Source organism: Erythrolamprus reginae, chromosome 1 (genome assembly GCF_031021105.1).
Source record: "Erythrolamprus reginae isolate rEryReg1 chromosome 1, rEryReg1.hap1, whole genome shotgun sequence".
In the NCBI taxonomy this organism is placed as follows: domain Eukaryota; kingdom Metazoa; phylum Chordata; class Lepidosauria; order Squamata; family Dipsadidae; genus Erythrolamprus; species Erythrolamprus reginae.
In genome coordinates this window covers 407,243,331-407,264,821 of record NC_091950.1, presented here as the reverse complement: position 1 = coordinate 407,264,821, position 21,491 = coordinate 407,243,331, and the positions used below count along the sequence as shown (strand labels likewise).

The following is a 21,491-nucleotide window of genomic DNA, read 5'->3' as shown; positions in this document are numbered from 1 at the left end:
GGAATACAACACTTGCCGACCTATTTTCAATTACCTCCCTATTCATGCAAAGCCTGGGGAGAGCAAAAACAGCCGAAAATCAGCAGGCCAGCACACGCATGCATGCTTGAGCTTACACAGGGCAATGCCTTGCATGCCACCTGTGGCACATGTGCCATAGGTTCGCCATCACTGGCTTAGATCATGACTTCATGATCAGAGATTTACTGTAGCATTACTTTAAAAGATCTCGTAGTCTTCACTTAATGACTGGAATTAAGGCAGACTCCCAAAAGGTTCCTTAAAAACCCATCCTTGAAGTTACCGCTGCCACATTCTTCCTCCTTCGCAGCAGAGTCATTTGATCATATTTTGCATTTATGACTGGTTGCAGTGTCCCGCTGTCACACAACTGCAATTTGTAACTTTTTTTGTGTGTGGCCAGTGTGAGAAAAATATTCCAGCACAAAAGGAACACAGACAAACCACAAACAATAAATCTTACTTTGAGACTCAGAGGTTGATTTCACAAGCAATTGGGAACATGAGAAAAAGCCATAATTAAAAATAAAATGTACATCAACAACACATTGCAATGAAGCCCAGAGATGATGGCTAGTTCCAAGCAAGGAACAGCTACAATCGGTGTCCATAACCTGGGACTCATGCCCATCTTTTATACTCTTTTTCTTACGGTCCTCGGCAAATGTATATTTTTATTTTTTTAATGACTTCATTTCCTTGCTCTTTTATTCAGAAAATAAACCCAGCGCCCAGACTGTCAATTCAGCATATACAGTGGAACCTCGGTTAGTGAACGCCTGGATTAGTGAACAATTCAGTTAGTGACCAAAAATTTGGCTAAAAATTTGCACCGGTTCGATTGTGAACAGCTGACGTCACTACCACGCATCCTTGCATCTCAAACCAAGCATAGAAACACAGAAGTCTGACGGCAGAAAAAGACCTCATGGTCCATCTAGTCTGCCCTTATACTATTTTCTGTATTTTATCTTAGGATGGATAAATGTTTATCCCAGGCATGTTTAAATTCAGTTACTGTGGATTTATCTACCACGTCTGCTGGAAGTTTGTTCCAAGGATCTACTACTCTTTCAGTAAAATAATATTTTCTCATGTCGCTTTTGATCTTTCCCCCAACTAACTTCAGATTGTGTCCCCTTGTTCTTGTGTTCACTTTCCTATTAAAAACACTTCCCTCCTGGACCTTATTTAACCCTTTAACATATTTAAATGTTTCGATCATGTCCCCCCTTTTCCTTCTGTCCTCCAGACTATACAGATTGAGTTCATTAAGTCTTTCCTGATACGTTTTATGATTAAGACCTTCCACCATTCTTGTAGCCCGTCTTTGGACCCGTTCAATTTTATCAATATCTTTTTGTAGGTGAGGTCTCCAGAACTGAACACAGTATTCCAAATGTGGTCTCACCAGAACTCTATACAGCGGGATCATATTCTCCCTCTTCCTGCTTTTTATACATCTAACTATGCAGCCAAGCATCCTACTTGCTTTCCCTACCGCCTGACTGCACTGTTCACCCATTTTGAGACTGTCAGAAATCACTAGCCCTAAACCCTTCTCTTCTGAAGTTTTTGCTAACACAGAACTGCCAATACAATACTCAGATTGAGGATTCCTTTTCCCCATCATTCATACTTTTTCCGCATCATTCGCACTCGAGACACAGTTACGTTGGGTGGGTCGTTATCTTTATCGTGCTGCTTCCTTCTTTTTTAGTGAATCTAGTGCTTTATTTTAATAATATAGCCCTCAATCATGGCTCCAATCTCAAAGCGACAGAGTAGGGAAATCACCCCAAATTCACAATGCCAGTTGTTCTCATGGAGGGGGATTCCCCCTCCAAGCAATAATTCCACCCCTTCCACCCCACACCTCCATCCACTCATGCCATCACATTGCAGTCAAAAAGGTAAGTTTTCTTATGTTCAGTTAAATGTTTTCTTATGTTTAAACGCTTTCTTTAACGTTTTAATGTTTATTTAACTCTTTATGTACTGTATTATAACTGTTCTCATTCAAAAACATACTTATATAACCTGTAACACTTACATATTAGTGAGTCAACAGGGGCTGGGAACCAGTTATTTCTACTTCCTTTATTTCTTACGGGGGGAAATTATTTCAGCTAGTGAACATTTTGATTGGAACCAGCTTTCCAGAATGGTTTGTGTTCACTAACCGAGGATCCACTGTACTTGCTTGTACATGTCAAAACCTCCAATTCTCTGTTACTTTCAGTCCCTTTACATCTTCAATATGTCATATTTCCTTAATTAAAGACAACTATTTAAAGCAGGGGTCCCCAACCACCGGGCCACGGACCAGTACCGGGCCGCGGGGCATGTTGCACCGGTCCGTGGAGTCAGCAGCTGCCGGCCCTCATGCCGCCACCCCCTCCCTCCAGCGCTTCGCCTCCCGCCGGGCAAGAGGCCTCGGGAGGCAGGTTCTGCCGGCCACAGGACGATGGATGGGACAGAGGGGCAAGAAGGACCGAGAGGCTCAAGCCTCTTTTGGCTTCTTCCGCGGGGCTCTTTTGCGTTTTTGGCTGGGGGGAGGCAGGAGGGCCAGCCTGACCCCCTCTCTCCAGCGCTTAGCTCCCGCTGGGCAAGAGGGCTTGGGAGGCAGGTTCTGCCGGCCACAGGACGATGGCGGGAAAGAGGGGCGGGGAGGACCAGCACCCCCATGCTTAATCCCGCCCCCAACCACGCCCCTTTCCGCCCCCACTGGGCCATAGAAAAATTGTCTTGCTGAAACTGGTCCCTGGTGGAAAAAACGTTGGGGACCACTGATTTAAAGTATCTACTTGGGAATACATATTATAAATTTGCAAATGCATAGCAGAATACAAATAAAGTTTCACTCTTGCACAACTATTCTCGCCCAAATTGTCCATTATCTCCTCCCAACCCTAAGGTGAACTTCTCACATCAGTTTCCAATGTTTTTCCTTGGTTTCCAGAAAAAGACACCTATTCATGTAGCCACCATGATGATCGGCTTTACAATCGTCATAGAAACAATTTTAAAAACATTTAATGACTACCAGGACTTGTGATGGAAATTCTGAGCCAATTGTGGTTATTAAATGAGGACTATCTATATGTTCTCTTTTTTATTTCTGCAGTAAATAATATTTATTTATTTATTTATTTATTACTTAGATTTGTATGCCGCCCCTCTCCGAAGACTTGGGGCGGCTCACAACACGTGGAAACAAATCATAAATAATCTGACAATTTAAAATATTAAAGATTTAAAAAAGACCCCATATACTAACAGACATACACACAAGCATACCATACATAAATTAGACATGCCCAGGGGAAGATGTTTCAGTTCCCCCATGCCTGACGGCAAAGGTGGGTTTTAAGGAGTTTACGGAAGGCAGGAAGAGTAAGGGCAGTTCTAATCTCCGGGGGGAGTTGGTTCCAGAGGGCCGGTGCCGCCACAGAGAAGGCTCTTCCCCTGGGGCCCGCCAACTGACATTGTTTAGTTGACAGGACCCGGAGAAGGCCCACTCTGTGGGACCTAATCGGTCGCTGGGATTCGTGCGGCAGGAGGCGGTCTCGGAGATATTCTGGTCCAATGCCATGAAGGGCTTTAAAGGTCATAACCAACACTTTGAATTGTGACCGGAAACTGATCGGCAGCCAATGCAGACTGCAGAGTGATGGTGAAACATGGGCTTACCTAGGTAAGCCCATGACCGCTCTCGCAGCTGCACTCTGCATGATCTGAAGTTTCCGAACACTTTTCAAAGGTAGCCCCATGTAGAGAGCATTACAGTAGTCGAACCTCGAGGTGATGAGGGCATGAGTGACTGTGAGCAATGAGTCCCGGTCCAGATAGGGCCGCAACTGGTGCACCAGGCGAACCTGGGCAAACGCCCCCCTCGCCACAGCTGAGAGATGTTTTTCTAATGTGAGCTGTGGATCGAGGAGGACGCCCAAGTTGCGGACCCTCTCTGATTCTTCTCCATCTTACTGAAAGAAAACCATGCTTTGAAATGTTCACACTTCAATTAACCAGGAGCAATTCAGATTCTGGGTTGTGCGACTTGATAGATTACTTATGGAAAGAGCAAGCAGACTTACAGCAAGTACACATTAGTGAATTATTGCCCTTGGGATTGAGAGTAAGGAAGGGCTTAAATGAAGACCTTGGAAGTTAAATAAATTTCATGATCAAGGTAACTCCCCTGCCAGGTATCATTATCTGCAATGTACAAAGAAAATCACTATAAAATATTTTATAGGTGGTATCTCTCACCCTCCAGAATTGCGAAAATATACCCAAATGCAAACGCAAATTGTTGGAAATGCAAAAAAGAAATAGGCACATTTTACCACATGTGGTGGACTTGCCACAAAGTAAAAACATTTTGGAGAACTATACACAAGTGGCTGCTAGAAATTACCCAAGTAGAAATAGAATTTACTCCGAAATTTACTAGGAATTTGGGACAAGAAGTACCATAACCAAACTCTTCATATAATGACTTCATGTAATCACGGCCGCGAGAATAATGTATGTCCAAAGTTGGAAAAGACAAGACACTCCATCAAAAAAACAAATAATTTTTTAAAAATTTAGCTGTGCAGAGATGGATGAGATGTCAAAAGATATTAAAGGTATACAAATAGATGAAGTAGACAAACCTTAGGATAAATGGCACTGCTGGATCCAGAAAATAATAACACAAAGAGAGGGCAAGAGACATAAAACTACCTAGACGACTTCAGACAAAAGATATAAATCATAACGTTTAATAAGATAAGGGGACTTTATTTCCACTCCTTTCTTCTTATTTCTTCTCTTTTCAATGACATAATTAATCAGAAATGGAATTGTTATATAAGGAAATAGAAACGGGCTATGATCTGCAATGTATAATGAGATAATTCTTTTTATTGTATTTGAAAACATAAATAAACTTTTTTTTTAAAAAAAAAAAAGGAAGTTAAATAAATTTACATGTATTATTAAGAAAAGAAAAAGTTAAGAAAAGTTAAGAAAAACCAAAAAAAAGTGTTGAAAATCACAAAATAAATAAATGGAATTTACAGGCATCAAAGATTTAGGTTGTATTTTTCAGTATTTCAGTAATTAGCTTCAGTAGCTGAATATAGCATTTTTATTTTTATTTTTGAATTTTTATGACATACTTTATTACATAACACAGTTCTCAAAATCTCATGCCCAGTGCCACAGAAACACTCTGCGAAAAACCTTTTCTTGAAAAACAGATAACACATTGCCATTCCAACTGGAGACGTGTTATTGAGAAAAAGGTTGACTTCATGATTATTGATAAATATAAAGTTTGGACCAAGATAACGTTATTTTTTCTTACATTCCATATATTCTTTCTGACTATACTTCGCAATTTAACATGGAATACAATTCCAAGAATCATCACAGAATGGAAGAAAAGCTTGTGTGGAAGCCCTTCTCTGATTGTAGCATTTTTAACAAAATAAAAAAAAACCTAATGTAATCACAAATTCTGGAGAGAGAAAAGCTCTCTGGCCATGGGCTCCAGAACAAGCCTGAATAAACCTTGGGTCAAGGTTGGATCCTGCAACTAATCAAACTGCTAAAATCCAACTTATACAGTGTTCCCTCGATTTTCGCGGGGGATGCGTTCCAAGACCGCCCGTGAAAGTTGAATTTTCGCGAAGTAGAGATGCGGAAGTAAATACACTATTTTTGACTATGAACAGTATCACAAGCTATCCCTTAACACTTTAAGCCCCTAAATTGCAATTTCCCATTCCCTTAGCAACCATTTAGATTATTACTCACCATGTTTCTTTATTAAAGTTTATTTTAAAAAAATATTTATTAAAGGTGGACGAAAGTTTGGTGATGACATATGACGTCATCGGGCAGGAAAAACCGTGGTATAAGGGGGAAAAAACGCCAAGTATTTTTTAATTAATATTTTTGAAAAACCGTGGTATAGACTTTTCATGAAGTTCGAACCCGCGAAAATCGAGGGAACACTGTATATAAATAGCAACAGCAACAGTCAACACAGTATAAATTGTAGCATGAGATTATGAATTTGTCAGCCCGAAGAAGTAAACCAGTACAAGGGAGAGAGAATGCAAGGACTACCGGAACTCTTATTGTTATAAAGTGCCATATAATAACACAATATTGAAAAACTTGTGAAAGTTTCCTCTCTGCCTTATCTCACACCAAACAGAATCAAGACTCTTTGGGGGTCTCTTTCTCAAACTCTCCCCTTCCTCAGTACTGAGTAGCTGTTCCCTTTCTGTTAAACAATTTTTACATTTCTTCATCCTAATTAACTCCATTTTCCTCTGCAGAGTTATAACCATTTCTATCTGAACACTTAATGTTAAGAAAAACCCACATTTCAGATTAGGGTGCAAACCTCTATATTTAATTACAACCCCCAAACAATCTTCAAATTAATTTAAATTGAATTCTATGTCACATTTACTTTCTTTTCTTTTTAAATATTTTATTAATTTTCCACTTTTAGGAAGAAAACACAAAAGTAAATACAGAAGAAAATCAAGGAAAATTAAATTAATAATAGTATATACAGATATTAGCATTATATTAGCATTAAAGTCACTATATATTATGTCAACTATACACTAGACTATAATTTGTCTCAAGTATATAAACGAGTATGTGCTTTTCTCCATTCGCAAAATAATTTCATATATACTTCAATGATTCATCATGCAGGCTATATACTTTCAAAATACCAAGTTATAGGGCTGTCTAGGATGGGAGACCACTTGGAGATGCTAGGTAGGCTGGATTCACTGGGAAATCAGAAAGCATGCAAGAAAAAGGCATAACGTCCATGAAGTCAAGAACAGTTGATCTCAATCAAAGGAAAGTTAGTTGAACAAAACAGACGACCACCTTAGTAGTTTGTTTTGTTTTTTAAAATGTAAAACAGAGGCAGAAAGGGAACTGGGAAATGTAAAAACTCAGGCACCGTTGAATGTTCAACTCAGTATATACAAGGCAAAAATCAAGGTTTCCTTACAATTCTATCAACTGAGGACACAGCGACTTCACAATAACCCATCCTTGTCAAAGCAGATGTCACCTGGATGATGCTTGGTCCTGTACAGGTAGTCCTCGACTTACGACCACAACTGAACCCAACATTTCTGTTGCTAAGTGAGACGGTTGTTAAGTGAATTATACCCCATTTTATGACCTTTCTTGCCGCAGTTTAATCACTTAACCTGAATCACTGCAGCTATTATATTAGTAACATGGTAGTTAAGTGAATTTGGTTCCCCCATTGCTTTTGCTTGACAGAAGGTCACACAAAAAGTGATCACGTGATCCCCGGACACTGCAGTGCAACTGTCCTCAATATGAGTCAGTTTCCAAGGGTCTGAAATTTGATCACAGGTAGATGGAGATGCTACAATGGTCATATATGTGAAAAATAGTCATAAATCAATCTTTTTACTGCCACTGTTAATTTTGAATGGCTGGTAAATGAATTGTCGCAAGTTGAGGATTACTTGTATTTTAGAATATCTATCTTTCTTTCTCTCTCTCTCTCTCTTTCTTTTTTCTTTCTTTTTCTTTTTTTCTTTCCTCTCTCTCTCTCACCCACCCTCTCTCTCACACACACACACACGGCATAGCCACATCCTATATTCCTGGAATATATTTCATAATTATTGATGCTTCATCTAGGTCACCGTCAGGTCATTTCCAAAGATAGTTTCAAGGCCCGTCTGGAAGTTAACATTCAATAAAGTACTTTTTTGGAAGGAGAAAGCTCAAATTCTGCCAGCTTTCCGAAGAAATGCAGAACATCAAATCAAAGCACAACAAACTCTTCTTTTATGAATCTTTCTTCATGCACATACATCAAAACATCTTCTCCAATGGCAACAGTACCAGACCTGAGACCTTTGGGTCATGTAGTCTACCCTGTCCATGGATGGATGGATGGATGGATGGATGGATGGATGGATGGATGGATGGATAGATAGATAGATAGATAGATAGATAGATAGATAGGAGATGGAGAGAGAGAGAGATGGATGGATAGATAGATAGATAGATAGATAGATAGATAGATAAGTAGGTAGATAGGTAGATAGGTAGGTAGGTAGGTAGGTAGATGGATAGGTAGGTAGGTAGATAGATAGATAGATAGATAGATAGATAGATAGATAGATAGATAGGAGATGGAGAGAGAGATGGAGAGAGAGAGAGAGAGAGTTAGAGAGAGAGAGATGGAGAGAGAGATAGATGCTGGAGAGATGGAGAGAAAGAGAGAGAGTTAGAGAGAAATGGAGAGATAGATAGATAGATAGATAGATAGATAGATAGATAGATAGATAGATATATAGATAGATAGGAGATGGAGAGAGAGATCGAGAGAGAGAGAGTTAGAGAGAGAGAGATGGAGAGAGAGATAGATGCTGGAGAGATGGAGAGAAAGAGAGAGTTAGAGAGAAATGGAGAGATAGATAGATAGATAGATAGATAGATAGATAGATGGATGGATGGATGGATGGATGGATGGATGGATGGATGGATGGTTAGATGATAGATAGATAGATAGATAGATAGATAGATAGATAGATAGAAGATGGAGAGAGAGATCGATAGAGTTAGAGAGAGAGAGATGGAGAGATAGATAGATGCTGGAGAGATGGAGAGAAAGAGAGAGTTAGAGAGAAATGGAGAGATAGATAGATGGATGGATGGATGGATGGATGCTGGAAAGATGGAGAGAGAGAGAGATGGCGAGAGAGAGAGGAAAAGTCAATTCTCCAAATCAATGACCAGCTCAAATTTTTCATTTTCCCCTCTTTCTCAAATATGACCTGGGCCAGGACATCTTGAATGATCACCTTCACCCAAACCACCTCTGATGTTGTAGGCTAAAACCTTAAATGACCAATGCAAAAAAAAAAAAAGTGCCAGGACACCCCAGAAGTGTCAGGATCAAAGGTCTGTGAAATTGACCAAGCAGGAAAGAAAACCTGAAATTGACAAAACACACCGGCTTCAAGATTATTGTTAACAGGAGGGTTATAGACCCCTCCAAAAATCACTAGACTCAGGCAGGGGGAAGGAGGGAGGGGGCCAAGAAAGTCCACTTCTGCTCAGCTGGCATTCCTTATCACGTCATCCAAAGGGTGGGATGTCAACATTTAATCGCAGCTGATATCGCAGCTGATCCGCCCGTCATCTCACCCCCCTCCCCCCAAACTCCGCACTGCAAGAATGCATCTCCAGGTATACAACACCTCGCTTCTCTCCTGCTCAAGCTCTTCATCAGACCAAGCCTAGATCGGGACACCGGGAAGGAGAGCAGGCTGCCCAATTGTTTGGGGGGGGAGAGGAGCAAACTCAGCCTGCGCCCCCTCCCCACAAAAAAACCCCCCAAGATCCCAGCAACCACTTTCTATTTTTTGCCGGCCGCCGCGGAATCTCCGACTTCTGGGCAGCTGTCAACTCTACGGACGGCCAAACCCTTCGGAAAGGAGATTACACTCGGGGACCGTTCTCCGGCACGCAGCCCTTTCTCTCCCCTGCTTCACCCGCACCCCCTCCTTCTTCCACCTCTTTCTCTTTCCATCCATCCACCCATCCATCCATCTACCCTCTTTCTTTCTCTCCGGCTCCCCGCACGCTTTAAAGGGACAAAAAAATGTATATGCGCGGAGGAGAGTCCAATCAAGCATGATTTGCGCGCACACACGCACCCTTTGCAAGTTCCACCAGGCCCCTCCTCGCGGCTTCTCAGGCCCGGGGAATAGCCGCCCCCCACCACACACACACACGGTTCCTCCTGCCTTCCCTCCCCACCCCCCGTAGTGGAAGCGAAGCACCACTCCCCAACAGCTGGAGCGAGCGCAAGGCGAGCCCTAATACACAAAACGCCCTTTCTTCCAGAACCGGCGCATCCGTTCAAAACTGCAACCCGAACCAAAATAGACTCGCGCGCGCATACACACCCCTCTCTCTCTCTCGCACACACACACACACACATGTGCGCGCTCCTCCACACGCGCACCCCCGCAGTATCCAGCACGATCAATATTTGGAGAAAGCGGGCGGGGAGGGAGGGGAGGAGGAAGGGAGGCGGTGTGTGTGTGAGAGCGCGCGCGCGCGCGTGCCAACTCTGCATTGTTATCCCAACACAGCCGGGAGGCGCGAGGCTCTCTTGCCTTTCCACGCGCGCAGACGTTTTACACACACACACGGTTCCCCCCTCCCTCCTTTCCCTTTCGACTGCCATTCCCCCCCCCCCATCAGCAAACAATGGGACTCCGGCGCGCACACACACACAGCCACGCTTCCGACTCCACACACCCTCCCCGCGCTCCACTTCTCTGGTTTCTCCCCCCCCCCTTCCGCCCCAGCGGTGCGGGGATAGGGGAGATGTGGGGCGGGAGGGGGGCGTCGGAAGGGGGTCCCTTACCTCTAAGGCTTCCAGAGTGACAAAGCTGGCCAGGGCGAAGCCGTCCACGATATCTTCTTCGGGCGAGGAAGACCCCCTCCGCTTCCTCCGGGGGGGTTTGGGTCGGGACGGCGGCTTGCCATTGTTTTCAAGATCCGAGCCGGAGGAAGAAAGGATGGAAGCCGCTCGGGTTCTCCGCGGGGGTTCCCCGCCGGGACCACCGACCCCCAAATCCCCTCCGGGGCCACCTCGTAATAATAATCCTCCTTGGGATCGCCTGGCCCGATCGCGCTGCGATCTGGATCGCCGTTTCTTGCGGAAGCCGTTGCAGAGCGCGGATCCGTCCATGGCTCTTTATCCTGCACGGACCCCCCCGCCCTCCCCGCCCTCCCTCCAGCCCTCCACTCCACAACTCCACGCTGCCTTCTCCCTCCCTTTCTCCCCTGCTCGCTCGCTCGCTCGCTCTCTTCCCCCCCCACACCCGATCGCCAACTTCGGTTCCCCCACCCCCCTCCGGTGGAAGCGAGAGGGGAGGAGGGAAAGCTGGAGGAAGCGAGAAGGGGGAGCGGCGGCGGTGGTTGTTGAAGCTGGGGAGGGGGGGTCGCAAGACGGGAGACTCCCAAGGAATGTCAGCCCCGGGAAAGAAGGGAGGGAGGGACGGAGAGGGGGGGCGCGCGGAGAACGCCGAGAACGCTTTGAGCCAGCCCAGCAAAGTAAATGGCTGTTCGCTGGTCCTTCCTTTTGGCGAAGAGTCTCCCGTTTCTCTCTCTCTCTCGCCTTCCCCTTCTTCCTCTCCACTCCCCCCCCCCTCCGGTTGCAAAAAGCAAGCAATAAATTAAGAGTAACGGAACGCTCCGATCCGAAGGTGGCGAGACAGTAAGGTGGCTGGCTCTTACCACCACCCGCCCCACTATAACACATAAACGCGTGTGCAGCGTCTCTGGAAACCCGTGTTTCATGGGGGGGGGGGGGGGGTTGGAGAGAAGAAGAGCCCGGGGTGGAGATTGGGGTTCAAAACTAGTTCTGGCTCGGAGCTTTCTCCGCTTCGGGGGTTGCCAAAATCAAAGGCGCCCCACACACACACAGCGCCTGAGGCGAAAGAGAAGTTGCTTCGTTTTTGTTCCGGGGTGGGTTTTTCCCCCTTAAAGAAGGGGCGCGGGGTGAGGGAGTTTCCCTCTCGTTTCCCCTCAGACGGCGATTTGATGGCGGCGCGCGCGGGGGGGGGGGTATGTGGTATGGAGAAAGACAGGAGAAAAGCGCTGCTGCTGGAGGAGCGGGGGCTATCCTGGACAGTCGCACCTGGCGGGAGGGGTGTGTGTGGAGGGGACCCCCGCTTCGCGAGGCATCCTCACACACGCCATCACCGAGGCCCGCCCGCCCCTTCACACAATCCCCGATAGCCCTGCTGTCTTTGTCCCTTTTTGTCGGGGGGGGGGGGGCGACGCTGACCGACCGACCCCTCGAGGAGAGAGGCAAGTCCTTCACTTCGAAGGACGAGAGCGGGAGCCGCGTCGGGCGCGGAGATATCGGCACAACGCTGCTGGTGGGGGGTTGTGGGGCTGAGGTATCCTGAGGCAAAAGTCGCCCCTCAGAAAATGACCAACACAAAGGCGTCGCTTGCCCCACTGAGGAAGAGGATTGATAAGCAAAATAGAGGGAAGGGGTGGAAAGTGGAGGCCCCCTCCCCGAGAAAAGTAAAGGGGGGAGGAATCAGTGTGTTAAATATTATAGAAGTAAAGGGGCTTGAGGAGGTTATGTTACACTGCGGTAAGGTGCGATGGGTACAGAATCCTTCCCGGGATGGTCGGTGCAGACGTTGAAGAGGGTTTGTGTCCCCACTACTCTTCCCAGCCGCAGCAGCACGGGGCCCGGCCCCTTTCACCTCTCCCTGCCTCTTTTTCTCTCTCTCCCCCGCCCCCTTAGGTCACGTGGGTAGGTTTCTATCTCTGATCCTCCCCGCCCCTTCCTCCCCCTCCTCTTCTTCCCCACCCCTTTTTCCCCAACCGTGTGAAATCAAGATCCCCTCATAAAACGCGCGAATGGAGTTGACAGGCATGCGCGCCGAGTTTGCGCAGTGCTCCTCGCGGGCTCCGGCTGAGTTGGGGTTGAATGGGGAAGGGGCTGCTCCCCCCGCCCCCACTTCTGGAAGAGGGAAGGAGGGTGGATTGGGGCAGGAAGGGTCGCACGCTTTTTGCAGGGAACCTAAATCTCCCCCACTCACCCCGTTTTGTGCCTTCCTTCTCCCCTTCCTCATTTTCCCCCTCCCCCTGCTGTATAGTATTTATTTATTTATTTATTCCGCCCTTTTCCTAGGCTCAGGGCGGCTTACAGCATGTTAGCAATAGCACTTTTAAACAGAGCCAGCATTTTGCCCCCGCAATACAGGTCCTCATTTTACCCACCTCGGAAGGATGGAAGGCTGAGTCAACCTTGAGCCAGTGGTGAGATTTGACCTATATCTCAGTTTGGGGAGAGGGTCGGTAACCAGGAACCCCAAATCTTTAGATGGCCCCCCTGAAACGATTCCAATTCCCACCCCGCAAACCAGGATTTAACTTCTCTGGGAAGAAGGAAACCTTAATGGGGACATAAGAAGAGCCATGCTGAATCAAGCCAAAACCCATCAGTGCAGCATTCTGTGTCACACAGTGGCCCACCAATTGTACCTGGGCATCTTGAGCAGAAAAAGAAGGCAAAACCCTCCCTTTCCCTTGACCCCCAACAAATGGTACCCAAGGGAACCCTGCCTGCCTCTACCAACATAGAGGCGGCACTTGGACATTTGTTTCAGTAACCACTGATGCACTTGGCATCCATCAATCTGTCTAATCCTGCCTTGAAGCTATCCAGTCTGACAGCTGTCATGATCTCTTCTGGGAATGAATTACATAAACCAACAACCTTCTGGGTGAAGAAATATTTCCCTTTATTTGTCTTCACTTACTTACTTTAGGGAATGCCCCCTCGTCCTAATATAGTGTGATAAAGAGAAGAAATTTTCTCTATCCACCTTTTCTATCCCATGCCTGATTTTATACACTTTGGTCAAGTCATCTCTTAAATGCAGTCTTTCAAGGCTGAAGTGACCAAGCCCTTGCAACCTGGTTTCATAAGGGAGGTGCTTCATTTCCTTGATCATACTTGTTGCCCTTTTTTGCACCTTTTCCAGTTCTATTATATCCTCCTTGAGCTGAGGTGACCAGAACTGTACACAGTACACTGTATAGAGGTGAGACCACAATGTGATCTCACCATCGATTTGTACAGAGGCAATACAAACTTGCCAACCTATTTTCAATTCTCTTCGTAATCATGCCAAGCATGGAATTTGCTTCTTCTTTTTTTTCTGCTGCTGCACACTGGGTTGATATATTTGTAAGTTGAGGAATACCTGTATTGGCTTGCCTAGTAGCTTCTAGATTAGAGATACATACAGATAGTCCTCAACTTATAACAGTTGGTTTGTTACAATGGCACGGGAAAACAGTGTCTTATGTCCGTTTTTCACAGTTATGACCTTTCCAGCATCCCTACGATTATGAGATCAAAATTTAGATGCTTGGCCACTGGTTCCTACTCATGACCATTGCTGTGTCCCAAGGTTGCGTGAATCTCCTTTTGCGACCTTCTGACATGCAAAGTCAATGGGGAAGCCAGATTCACTTATTAATCAGGTTACTAAGTTATCAACTACAGTGATTCACTTCTTAACATGAATCCCAGCAACCGGTTAGGTCCCACACAGTCGGCCTTCTCCAGGTCCCTTCAACTAGACAATGTCACATGGCAGGACCTAGGGGAAGGGCCTTCTCTGGGTGGGGCCCGCCCCTCTGGACTCAGCTCCTGCCAGAGATTTATATTGCACATACCCTCCCCGCCTTCTGACGACTCACCTGTGCCGTGAAGCTTGGGGTTATTAGATTCTGCCCCCAAGCCAATGAATGTATAATGAGTTTGTTTGAATGGGTATGTGTGTATTTTAATAGGTTTCATTTTACTTTTTAAATGTAACTTTTTTAAATGTAACTTTTAAATTCAAATTAACTGTATCTCGATGTATCTATTTATATGTTTTAAGCCGCCTCAAGTTCTCAGAGAGGGGAGGCATATAAATCTAATAAATAATAATAGAAACAGAAACATAGAAATAATAAATAATAATTAAATAGTAATAATAGTTTTGGCAAGAAAGTTCATAAAATGGGGCAAAATTCACTTAACAAACGTCTCAGTTTAAACCGAGCACTGGCAGTATTTGGGTGTGGGGTGAAACTGAGCTTGGGTTTGGGGCATACAGGCCAAAATTTGAGAGAGCCGGGGTGGCGCAGCAGTAGAGTGCTGTACTGCAGGCCACTGAAGCTGATTGTAGATCTGTAGGTCAGCGGTTCAAATCTCATCACCGGCTCAAGGTTGACTCAGATTAGATTAGATTAGATTTATTGGATTTATATGCCGCCCCTCTCCGCAAACTCGGGGCGGCTCACAACAACAATAAAACAGTACATAATAACAAATCCAATGCCCACCAATCTAATTACAGTTTAAAATTAATAAATTTATAAAACAATCCCAATGTATATAAAAACAGACACACAGTCAATCAATCAATGGCAAAACAACATGGGCAAGGGGGAGATGTTTAGTTCCCCCATGCCTGACGGCAGAGGTGGGTCTTAAGGAGTTTACGAAAGGCAGGGAGGGTGGGGGCAATCCTAATCTCAGGGGGGAGCTGGTTCCAGAGGGTCAGGGCCCCCACAGAGAAGGCTCTTCCCCTGGGTCCCGCCAGACGGCATTGTTTGGTCGACAGGACCCGGAGAAGGCCGACTCTGTGGGACCTAACCGGTCGCTGGGATTCGTGCGGCAGGAGGCGGTCCCGAAGATATTCTGGTCCGGTGCCATGAAGGGCTTTATAGGTCATAACCAACACTTTGAATTGTGACCGGAAACTGATCGGCAACCAATGCAGACTGCGGAGTGTTGGAGTGATATGGGCATACTTAGAGACGCCCATAATTGCTCTCGCAGCTGCATTCTGCACGATCTGAAGTTTCCGAACACTTTTCAAAGGTAGCCCCATGTAGAGAGCGTTACAGTAGTCGAGCCTCGAGGTGATGAGGGCATGAGTGACTGTGAGCAATGACTCCCGGTCCAAATAGGGCCGCAACTGTCGCACCAGGCGAACCTGGGCAAACGCCCCCCTCGCCACAGCTGAAAGATGTTTCTCTAATGAGAGCTGTGGATCGAGGAGGACGCCCAAGTTGCGGACCCTCTCTGAGGGGGTCAATAATTCCCCCCCCAGGGTAATGGACGGACAGATAGAATTGTCCTTGGGAGGCAAAACCCACAGCCACTCCGTCTTGTCTGGGTTGAGTTTGAGTTTGTTGACACCCATCCAGGCCCCAACAGCCTCCAGGCACCGGCACATCACTTCCACTGCTTCGTTGACTGGACATGGGGTGGAGATGTACAACTGGGTATCATCAGCGTATTGATGATACCTCACCCCATGCCCTTGGATGATCTCACCCAGCGGTTTCATGTAGATATTAAATAGCAGGGGGGAGAGGATCGACCCCTGAGGCACCCCACAAGGGAGAAACCTAGAGGTCGACCTCTGACCCCCCACTAACACCGACTGCGACCGACCAGAGAGGTAGGAGGAGAACCACTGAAGGACAGTGCCTCCCACTCCCAACCCCTCCAGCCGGCGCAGAAGGATACTATGGTCGATGGTATCGAAAGCCGCTGAGAGGTCAAGGAGCACCAGGACAGAGGACAAGCCCCTGTCCCGGGCCCGCCAGAGATCATCCATCAACGCGACCAAAGCAGTTTCCGTGCTGTAGCCGGGCCTGAATCCAGACTGCTGGGGACCTAGATAATCGGCTTCTTCCAAGGACCGCTGGAGTTGGAGTGCCACCACCTTCTCAACAACCTTCCCCATGAAGGGAAGGTTGGAGACTGGACGGTAGTTATTAAGCACGGCTGGGTCCAGGGAGGGCTTCTTGAGGAGGGGGCTCACAAGCGCTTCTTTATAGAGTGATGGAAAAACTCCCCTCCCCAAGGAAGCGTTGGTAATCTCCTGGGCCCAGCTCCGTGTCACCTCCCTGCTGGCCGAAACCAACCAGGAGGGACACGGATCCAGTAAACAGGTGGCGGAACTCACAGCTCCAATGGCCTTGTCCACTTCATCAGGTGTCACCAAGTCAAACTCCTCCCAGACAGATGGACAAAGACGTTTAGCCCCAGTCACCTCGACTGACTCGTTGTCAGTCGACTCTGTTTTACAATTGGAGTCGAGGTCCGCTCAGATCCGAGCGATTTTATCAGCGAAAAACGTGTTAAAATCCTCGGCACTACTCTGCAAGGGCTCCCCAACCCCCCTCTGATTAAGAAGGGAGCGGGTCACCCTAAACAGAGCGGCCGGGCGGGATTCCGCTGACGCAATCAAGGCGGAATGATACGCGCATCTTGCCGCCTTGAGCGCCACTTTGTAAGTCTTAATATGAGCTCTTACAAGTGTTCGGTCGGATTCGGACTTACTCTTCCTCCATCGCTTCTCTAGACGTCTCTTCTGGCGTTTCAACACCCGGAGCTCCTCGTTGAACCATGGAGCTCTACGGGGTCTAGTGCCACGGAGAGGTCGCAACGGCGCAATCCGGTCAAGAGCCTCCACTGCAGCCTTGTTCCAGGCTTCAGCAAGAGACTCTGCCGAACTGTGGACGAGTGTATCTGGAATAACCCCAAGCGCCGTCTGGAAACCTTCTGGATCCATCAGGCGTCTGGGGCGGAACCTCCTAATTGGTTCCGCCTCCCTGCGGGGAAGGATTGGAGCCAGGAAGTTAAGCCGCAGTAGGAAATGATCTGACCACAACACAGGCAACATTTCTAAGCCCCTTAATCTCAGATCATTACTCAGTTGCTCAGAGAGGAATATCATATCGGGTGCGTGTCCACCCTCGTGAGTCGGACCCTGAACTACTTGAGTCAGGTCCATGGCTGTCATGGTGGCCATGAACTCCTGTGCCAGTCCAGAGGAACCGCCGAGTGACGGTAGATTGAAGTCCCCCAGGACGATAAGTCCGGGGAACTCCACTGCCAACCCGGCCACCTCCTCGAGCAGCACAGGCAGGGCTGTTGACACGCAGCTGGGAGGCAGGTACGTGAGTAACAAGCCCACCTGAACCCCTAAGTCCAACTTCACCAGGAGGGACTCGCAACCCGCAACCTCTGGAGCAATGAGCCTACGCAGGCCAAGACTCTCCCTGGCTATAATAGCCACTCCTCCCCCCCTTCCCTGAGGTCGAGGTTGGTGCCAGACCCGAAACCCAGCTGGGCAAATTTCAGAGAGAGGAACTCCTCCCTCCGGGCCCAGCCAGGTTTCGGTCACACAAGCCAGGTCGGCCTCCTCATCCAGGATTAAATCCCGGATGAGGAGAGCTTTATTTACCACCGACCTGGCATTGAGTAGCAACAACTTGAGCCCAGGGCCAGAATCACACTCATCACCAGTGCCTTGAGTTAAGCTCATGGAGCCGGAAGAAGGGATTGCTACTAAGCAGCGATCCCTCCTTTCCCTGGAACGGCTAGCTCCATGGCTTCCGCCATACCTGCCTCTCCCCAGCAAGACCGGAATATTTTGACCCTCTGCCACCCCAGAGATAAGTGTCCCCGTCCCTCCTGCCCTTCCAGCGTCAGATGTGCCAAAAATTCCATTCATATCATATTCATTCATTTCATACATATTATAATCCCACCCACCCACTCCATTCCATCTATCACCCCGGTCCCATTCATTTTCATTCACAGCATTCCATTCATTCCAATAATCAGACTTCCATCCTTCCCAGGTGAGTAAAATGAGGACCCGGATTGTGGGGGCCATATGCTGGCTCTGTTAAAAAGTGCTATTGCTAACATGTTGTAAGCCGCCCTGAGTCTAAGGAGAAGGGCGGCATAAAAATCAAATGAATGAATGGATAGATAGATAGATAGATAGATAGATAGATAGATAGATAGATAGATAGATAAATAAAATAAAATAAAATAAAATAAAAGTGCCCAGGTGAGGTAGATTGACTTTCCTGGCAGCACAAAAGGGCGGTTACATGATCTACCCTGTCTCTATTCTATTAAAATTGTGATGGTCAGTAACATAGTTCCCTCGCTCACTTAAAAATCATCATCAACTCAAGAGTTTTCCAACCTGCCCAGAAGCCGAGAGGGAAAGAGTGAGAGGGAAGGAGAGAGAGAGGAAGAGAGGAAGAGAGAGAAACAGATAGAAAAAAGAGAGGAAGGAAAAGAGAAAGAAAAAGAATGGGAGTAAGGAAGAGAGAAAGAAAATCAAAATCTAGTTTGAAACTAGCTCAACTATTTAAGTGGCATTTTGATATTGATGGAGTTGCCCTATTATGAGCTCACTGTTATAGACACACAGTACAGTATTTTATTTTGAAATTCTCTGAGGCAAAACAGGGTGGGTTTTTTGTTTGTTTGTTTGTTTGTTTGTTTATTTCTGTGCCGCCCAGTCCCAAAGGGACTGCCGCTCAGACACTATACTTTTCCGCCCACCCCCAAAAAGAATTAGAGGGAACACTGGTCAGTAAAGGTCCATCGGATGACCACCATGATATATGGAAATTTAGGGTGTGGAATGAAAATGGAGAGGGAAGGCTCAAGGAAAAAGGAAGGAAGGAAGAGAGGGAAGAAGGGAGGGAGGGAGGGAAGGAGGAAGGAGAAAATAAAAGGAAGGAAGGAAGAGAAGGAAAGGAAGGAAAAGAGGAAGAAGGGAAGGAGAGAAGGAAGAAATTTAATTTAATTTAATTTATTTGACTTACCGTATATGCCACCCAATCCCCTGGGACTCAAGACAGCTTACAACAAAAATAATGCAATGCTACAATTAAAATCAAATATAAAACAGTAAAACAGTAAACCCCCATTAAACTAATTGATAATCCTCTAAACTAGACTATACTATGTTACAGACCTACATACCAAACAAAAGAAAGAAAGATCCACCTATGACATATGGAAAATCATGATGTGGAATGAAAATGGGGAGGGTGGGAGCAAAGAAAGAGAAGGAAGGAAAAGGAAAATAAAAGGAAGAAAAGAGGGAAGGAGAAGGAAAGGAAGGAAAAGGAAAGAAAGAAAGAAAGAAAAAAGAGATCCATGCATGACATGGAAAGTTCTAATGTGGAATGAAAATGGTGAGGGAGGGAGAGGGAGGGAGGAAGGAATGTAGGAAGGAAGGAAAGAAAGAAAGAAAAGAAAAAATATCCATCCACGGCATATGGAAAGTTATTATGTGGAATGAAAATGGTGAGGAGGAAGATAAAACAAAGGGAAGGAAGGAAGGGAAAGAAAGAAAGAAAAAGAGAGAGAGAGAGAGATAGCTACAGTATCTGTAGGTGAAATGAAGAGAAAGGAAGATTTAATTGGATCTAAATGATGATGGTCTAATCTTGTAGAATGTAGATGAATATATGCAGGGAACTCAAGGTGTAGCATCAATTATGCATGAAATGCATAATTCTGTCAGTATTAAATGACAAGTGTCATATTAAGACTAGAATTAATACAAGCTCGGGTTATTCCTGAAGATACCTTTATTCATTCCAGCACAAGAAACACCTTATAGAAAACAGCAAAGTGAACTGGTTCTCTTATCTAGATTAGTTAGTACAGAAACATGGAGAAGTCGAGAGAATACTCATCTGCAGAGGATTTAATTTTCAATGATTTACATACCCCAATTAAATGAAAGATAATATGAAATGAAAGATGACAAAATGAGCAGAAAAGATGGGAATTTGAAACTCAGCTATGTACAAATGATTAATAATGTGAGTGCAAAAATGTGGTTTTGTTTATGTGTAATTGAAGAAGGACAGGTAAATGATACAATGGACCAATGGATAAAAATGTGTATGCTGATAGAAATAATTTTAAACATTGAGGAAAAAACCAGAAATTTTTATTGGGACATAAGGATAATAATTTAGTCATGGAAGATTGATTTTTATAGCAGCAAGATTATTATATACACAATGATAGATAAATACTGCAATACCGACAATGGAGGAATGGGTTTTAAAGATGACCAAATTAGCAGAAATGGCAATCGTGTTTTTTTTTAATCTTTATTAAATATATACGTTAAAATGAAACAGAGGTAAATACAATACATGACATATCAGTCATATATGTTGTACTATGACAGAAATAGAAGAAAAGAAGAAAGGGAGAAGATAGGAAAGATATAATAGAAAGAGGAGGTTAGGGAGAAGAAAAAAATAAAAGGGGGTTTGAGAAAGAAATGAGAAAAGGAGAGCTATTTAGCTGGCACTTCCATAGTATACAACCTCTGATTTAAATATGCAGTTGGTGTAAATTTCCCTTGATTTTTATTAGTCCATTGTATGGTGTTAGTTAATTTTTTGTAGATATAGTTGGTATGTATCTAGCAAGCAAGTTCTCGTCCATGCGGTGAGATCATCCAAGGGCATGGGGTGAGGTATCATCAATATGCCGATGATACCCAGCTTTACATCTCCACCCCATGTCCAGTCAACGAAGCAGTGGAAGTGATGTGCCGGTGCCTGGAGGCTGTTGGGGCCTGGATGGGTGTCAACAAACTCAAACTCAACCCAGACAAGACGGAGTGGCTGTGGGTTTTGCCTCCCAAGGACAATTCTATCTGTCCGTCCATTACCCTGGGGGGGGGAATTATTGACCCCCTCAGGGAGGGTCCGCAACTTGGGCGTCCTCCTCGATCCACAGCTCACATTAGAAAAACACCTTTCAGCTGTGGCGAGGGGGGCGTTTGCCCAGGTTCGCCTGGTGCGCCAGTTGCGGCCCTATTTGGACCGGGAGTCATTGCTCACAGTCACTCATGCCCTCATCACCTCGAGGCTCGACTACTGTAACGCTCTCTACATGGGGCTACCTTTGAAAAGTGTTCGGAAACTTCAGATCGTGCAGAATGCAGCTGCGAGAGCAATTATGGGCTTCTCCAAGTATGCCCATATCA

At 45.8% G+C, this 21,491-nt stretch overlaps 1 protein-coding gene across 1 annotated transcript in view; it reads right to left on the bottom strand.

The window, feature by feature from the left end:
• The window catches only part of AUTS2 (activator of transcription and developmental regulator AUTS2), a 1,269,011-nt gene extending 1,258,204 nt beyond the window's left edge, over positions 1-10,807 (bottom strand). Inside the window, exon 1 of the mRNA XM_070730563.1 lies at positions 10,481-10,807. Coding sequence (XP_070586664.1) covers positions 10,481-10,807 — 327 coding nt within the window. The remainder of the gene's footprint in view (positions 1-10,480) is intronic.
• Between the last annotated feature and the right edge of the window lie 10,684 nt (positions 10,808-21,491).